General features: G+C 35.7%; 1 protein-coding gene across 1 annotated transcript in view; it reads left to right on the top strand.

The window, feature by feature from the left end:
* The window catches only part of LOC107733326 (acyl-CoA oxidase like), a 52,359-nt gene that overhangs the window by 14,303 nt on the left and 32,056 nt on the right, over positions 1 to 6,000 (top strand). Inside the window, 2 exon segments of the mRNA XM_016544899.1 lie at positions 3,618 to 3,771; positions 5,466 to 5,555. Coding sequence (XP_016400385.1) covers positions 3,618 to 3,771; positions 5,466 to 5,555 — 244 coding nt within the window.

Genomic DNA, 6,000 nt, shown 5'->3' with positions numbered 1-6,000 from the left:
TATATATAGATATAATTCTTAATGTAATCAATCAACTGAGGACATATGGTGAGTTTTTTTAGTTATTAGTTAGTTAGTTAGTTAGTTAGTTGTGTTTGAGTTAGTTATTAATTAGAAGTATGGCGATAACTATTAGTAATCCTGGGATGTCTTGCCTTAATTTAGCAGATGATTTTGTTCAAAGCAAATTGCTTATGAGAAAAGACACAAGGTATTTAATTTAATTTTAAAAAGAAAAAAAAAACTGAATAACAAAACAAGATAAAGTTTACATTCATGCATTTGACAGATGCTTTTATCCAAAGCGACTTACAATGCATTCAAGGTATCCAGTTCATGCATTTCCTGGGAATCGAACCTTTGACCTTGGTGTTGTTAGCGTCATGCCGTACTGTTTGAGATACAGGAATGCTGCAAAATAAAAATAAAATAAATCATAAAATTAATAGATACTTTTAATTGAATCCATCATGTACAGTGTAGGTCAAAAACACATAAACGGTCTACATTTCACTGTCTCTCCATATTAAACTGGTTAAATGTACATTAATTTAATCGTACCCTGCGATACATGAACAGTGTTGATCTGGGATGTTGTCATCTGCGATCGTGACGGCCGTAAGATGAGACTTCTCCTGTTTGTATTGTGATCTGTAAACCCTCGCTTCGAGTTACCCACCGTATTTATTTTAAAATATTTTATCCCTCCATGGAACATTTAATTCCCACTTGAATGGTGGCCCTTCTGTGTCCAAAATTGTGCAAAAACATAGTGGGACAAGGTTTTCACACTGTAAGAGAGTGAGCAACTCCGTTTGTTTGTCTGAGGGAGCAACAGTAACTAAGGGGGGCGGGGCTTACGATAGGTCAATTAGGGTTGAACCACTGATGTCACATGGACCATTTTAATGATGTCCTTACTACCTTTCTGGGCCTTGAATGTGTCAGTTCCATTGCTGTCTATGCAGGGTCAGAAAGCTCTCGGATTTCATCAAAAATATCTTAATCTGTGTTCTTGTGTTCACCCTCATTATCTTAATGAGGGTGAGTAATTAATGACAGAATTTTCATTTGTGGGTGAACTAACGCTTTAATGGCCGGTTTCTCAAGTCTCAACTTCAGCAGTACTTACATACATAAAAACGTACAGTTTTATTTCCCATATATTCTGAAGGGTTTAACAGAGGGGTTTGTTCATATATCATTCTTCTGAGTTTATACAACATTTTTTTCCTAAAATCATGGTTATATATATATATATATGTATATATATATTACTCTGGATGTTGATAATATTTTCTGATTTATGGATCAATAAAATTAGATATCCAAAATCCCCAATGTAAAAACCTTTGACTCTAATATGTCAACAGAATAAAACAACCATTTTGAATCTGGATTTATCCAGTATTCTATTCTGGAATGTTATGCAAATTAGTGCATATTTAATTAGAGTATGCTTCATTTGCATATTTAAACATAATATCTCAGAGTATCCAGTTCATGCATTTCCTGGGAATCGAACCTTTGACCTTGGTGTTGTTAGCGTCATGCCGTACTGTTTGAGATACAGGAATGCTGCAAAATAAAAATAAAATAAATCATAAAATTAATAGATACTTTTAATTGAATCAAATGTTATTCTATGTTGCAAAAATACATTTTAGTTAACCCTTTTCACAGACTGTGATCAAGCAATTCTATAATTATCAGCATTGCAAATGTAGTAAAGTTTTTCATATATATATATTTTTTTTAATGTATTATGCATTTATAATGACATATTTTGTTTTGTATTACCGTGGCAGTAAATTACAAAATAAATAAATTAATAAATTAAAAAATAATAATAGGATTTTAATTGATTAGGAATGCTGTTGCGCAAGTGTTTCTAATACAACGGCTGAGGGAGTGAGAATTTGACATCTCTTGACTTCTGATTTCTGTAATCATTCCCTCTAGATTTTCCCTATTTTTGGAAAGTCATGGAAATGCTATCATGGACTTTTTTTCTTTTGCTTTTGGAGCAAATGAGAATACAAAAATGATATCTGCTGTCATCTCCCGTTCACTACTGTAGCAGTTTACTGACTATGACGACTTCCTCTTCTGAGAACCTCAGAAATGTGAAAAGGATCCATTGTATTTTTAATTTGCAAAAATACATTTTAGTTGTGAAATAAACATTTTAAAATAGCACATACAAAATCTTTTTAAGCCACACAATAGCTTTGGGTGAGCAACCATTTTTGCTTATTTTTTATAAATGGTCTGAGTGAACTCGGTTTTGTCCACATAGAACATCAAACTAGATAAAAAAATAAGAAGAAAGTGTCATATGTGTCCTTTAAAGACACAAAGTAGCAGCACAAAGAGCATTTTTATTGGCCTCCACTGGAGGTCTCTGTGTTTGTGTAATTCAGGTCAGTGGCACATTCTGAGAAATACCACAGGAGAAGAATCAAAGGAAAAGAGGAGCTCAGATGCCTCCTTCTGAGAAACCACTGACGATTTCCTCATTATTTATCTGACACATCTGCGCTTTATTGGAAAGTCAAAGAGAACGAAAGTTTGATGGTCAAAGATTTGTACAGTGAAAGTCTGATTCCCTTTTGTACAATTACATTTTTAATATTTAAAGGGGTCATATGATGCAATTTCAGTTTTTCCTGTCTCTTTGGAGTGATACAAGCTCTTGGTGCATAAAGAAGATCTGTAAAGTTGCAAAGACTAAAGTCTCAAATCCAAAGAGATATTCTTTATAAAAGTTAAGAGTCAGCCACGCCTACCTAAAACGCCTCGTTCTAACACGCCCCCACATGTCTACGTCACTATTTGGGCGGCGTTATGCAACTCTTCCCACATCTTCACGCAAAGAAAGAAGGCGTAACTTTTATTCTCGCTGTAGTATTGTTGCCGCCGCCACCATGTCGTGAAGGCGCTGTGTTTTGTTGTGAAAGCGAAGCTACTTTGTTTGGCCTTCCAAAAGAGGACGATATCGCTTCGTCATACCTGGAGCTGACCCGTGCTGGTCGCTGAGGAAATGCATCAGCTTCGCGCTGTGGATCGCTGGATCGGCTTTCACCGTGGACGAAGCGGAGTCCAGCCTGGGGTCATCACATGTGGTTGCCGCAGGCATCACAGTATGGTGAGGGGCGTAACATTTCCGTCTCACGCTTGAGGTATTCGGCCAATCACAACGCACTGGATAGCTGGCCAATCAGAGCACACCTCACTTTTTCAGACCGATGAGCTTTGTAAAAATCGACGCGTTTCAGAAAGGCGGGGCATAGAGGAGAAACAATAATGTACAGTGTGTGGAAAATAATGTGTTTTTTTAACCTTAAACCGCATAAACACATTTCATTACACCAAATACACAAAATAATGTTCTTTTTAGCAGCATCATATGACCCCTTTAATATTGTATTTTTTATTGTATTTTTTTATTTAGATTTATTTGGGCAACATCCCTGTAGCTCAAACACAACAGCATGTTGCTAGCAACACCAAGGTCATATATATATTTATACAAAGTAATAATCCTTTATTAGGTTAGGGTTTGTTGTGTTTGTATTGTATGTGCATTGTCCGTATGTTCCTGTGTTTGCTCTCAGATACGCTGCAGGTTTGATGGACGATGCTTTGTGTCAGGGTCAGGACCTTCAAAGCAATCGTGCTCTGCAAGCTCTCGTCGCAGGACTCAAAGCCTACAGCACGTGGGAGAACGTGACGTGTCTGCAAGACTGCCGTGAGTGTACTGGCGGCATGGTGAGTGCGCGCGTGTCTTTGCACCTAAACACACACATATACGCTGATACTCATGTCCTGTTGTGCAGAGACGTCACGGTGTCAAATACAAACCTCCTGAACTGTCAAAGAATAACTTGCATTGGTGTTTTTGTGGACAGTGTTGGCACTGACATGTTTTACATACTATAATCTAATACAATTTTAACTGGGATTTTGCTGCTGCTTCTTTTTCTTCTTCTTCTTATACATGATTTTTTTTTCTTATTAATTTTAAACCTACATGGAATATCTAGGACCATTACAGGACCATTTAAAATGATCTAGTCAAGACAAAAAGTGACAAAAATGAAAAAGAAATGATGACCAGTTCTCATTTATTTAAAACACAGTTTTCATATAAATGATTGTTTGCTTGAATAATAAATGTAAATATCAGTGGTGTAATCTTAATAGCCTGTGCTTTTTATTGGCTCATAGTGCTTGAGGTGTGAACAGCATGTATATGTTTAAAATGCGTGAAACCACAGGGCTGATGTACATTTTTGTTTTCACACGTCTGACATTAAATATTTTTGATCTCACGCAAACAAAACACATGGTAAGAAAATAGCTTGTGTTAAGATATCGTTTAAATAAATAAGGCTCTCATTTATTATCACACAAACAAGTATCATTATTACGATAACTCAAGTGTTGCAGCCGTTTATTTGTGACGATTTACATTCGTTTATTATTATTATTTGTATTATGTATACATTTATATTTGTATTTATTTTTTTTGTTTTCATATATCAACTTTCTGGCAATCATTCTAGCATCATTGCGGCGAGTTTTGCACCTCTCACATTTTCTTCAGCATTTTGTGGCATGTTTATTCCCATCCACTTATTTAACAGGGGCGAAAATACCACCAAAATTCAATATATGTGCGAAAGAAGGCCTCTGCATGAGCACTTGTTTAACGTATGATATAGTCAAGCAATATCACATGAGCAAGAGTGCCGTTTTTCCCAAATATTATCACGACTGATATTGAATTTCCATTAACAGTTTAATAGATATTAAATTAATTACATTTTAGACAGTGTATTGTCAGTTTTTGCTCTACTTCACCAACGTAAATAGTTCTAAACAAACTCTGAAAATCTATTTAAGTGGGCAAATATTGGAAAAATTAATTGGTCACAACAAAACATGTAATTTCTATTCAATTTTATGCTAACTGTGTGAGTTTGAGTCAGTACATTGAAAGTGGTCAGATAAAGTGTTTAACACTGTAAACGTTGTTCCAATGATTATATCAAATTTTAAGCAGATGATTTTTTTTAAAGGAATAGTTGACCCAAACATGAGAATTTGCTGAAAGTGTACACATCCTCAGGCCATCCAAGATGTAGATGAGTTTGTTTCTTCATGGGAAGAGACTGGAGTGGTGTGGATTACTTGTGGATTATTGTGATGTTTTTATCAGCTCATTCTGACGGCACCCATTTACTGCAGAGGATCCAATGGTGAGCAAGTGATGCAATGCTACATTTATCCAAATCTGATGAAGAAACAAACTCATCTACATGCTACATTTTCAGCAAATCTTCATTTTTAGGTAAAGTATTCCTTTCAGTGATGTCCACATACAGTATGTATGTCAAATGTGTATTTTGATTTGCTTTATTTCATGTTTAAATAGAAACTGTGGTTGATTTTCCTTCCAGGGCTTTATGATGGAAAACCGTATTCCGTCTCTGAAGTGTGACTCCGACGTCTTTGTCACATTTGAGGGCGACAACATGGTCATGCTTCAGGTATTCATAAATACTGCTTTAGCTAGATGACACCACACAACAAATGCACTCAAAAAACTGGCCAGCAAGTATTGAGGGGAAAAATGCTTGGTCACAAGGGTCATGTTTATTACCCTCCTTTTCCTTAAGGTTGTTATTTGTTTTCCTACTTATTTTAGAGCTATTCCCTTAATATAGTCCAATATCACATTCAAATACCCACGTTCAGACAAACAAGACAGTGTAAACAGAAAACACAGAGATATCTACACGATTACTGCTTGGAGGGGAAACTAGACAAGCGGCAATTCTTTTAAAAATATAAACGGTGTCTCACAAACTAAATTGAATTAAGTGGATTATGAAGGCATTAGAATAAAGGGGATCATTTTGATGCAATTGCACACAATTTAATCAGCAATAATGTGTCTCTAGCATCGGGACTGGTTATTAGATGACTGCTGAG

Source organism: Sinocyclocheilus rhinocerous, unplaced genomic scaffold (genome assembly GCF_001515625.1).
Source record: "Sinocyclocheilus rhinocerous isolate Xijiao unplaced genomic scaffold, SAMN03320098_v1.1 scaffold790, whole genome shotgun sequence".
NCBI classification, from domain to species: Eukaryota; Metazoa; Chordata; class Actinopteri; order Cypriniformes; family Cyprinidae; genus Sinocyclocheilus; species Sinocyclocheilus rhinocerous.
This window is presented reverse-complemented; position numbering and strand designations above follow the sequence as displayed.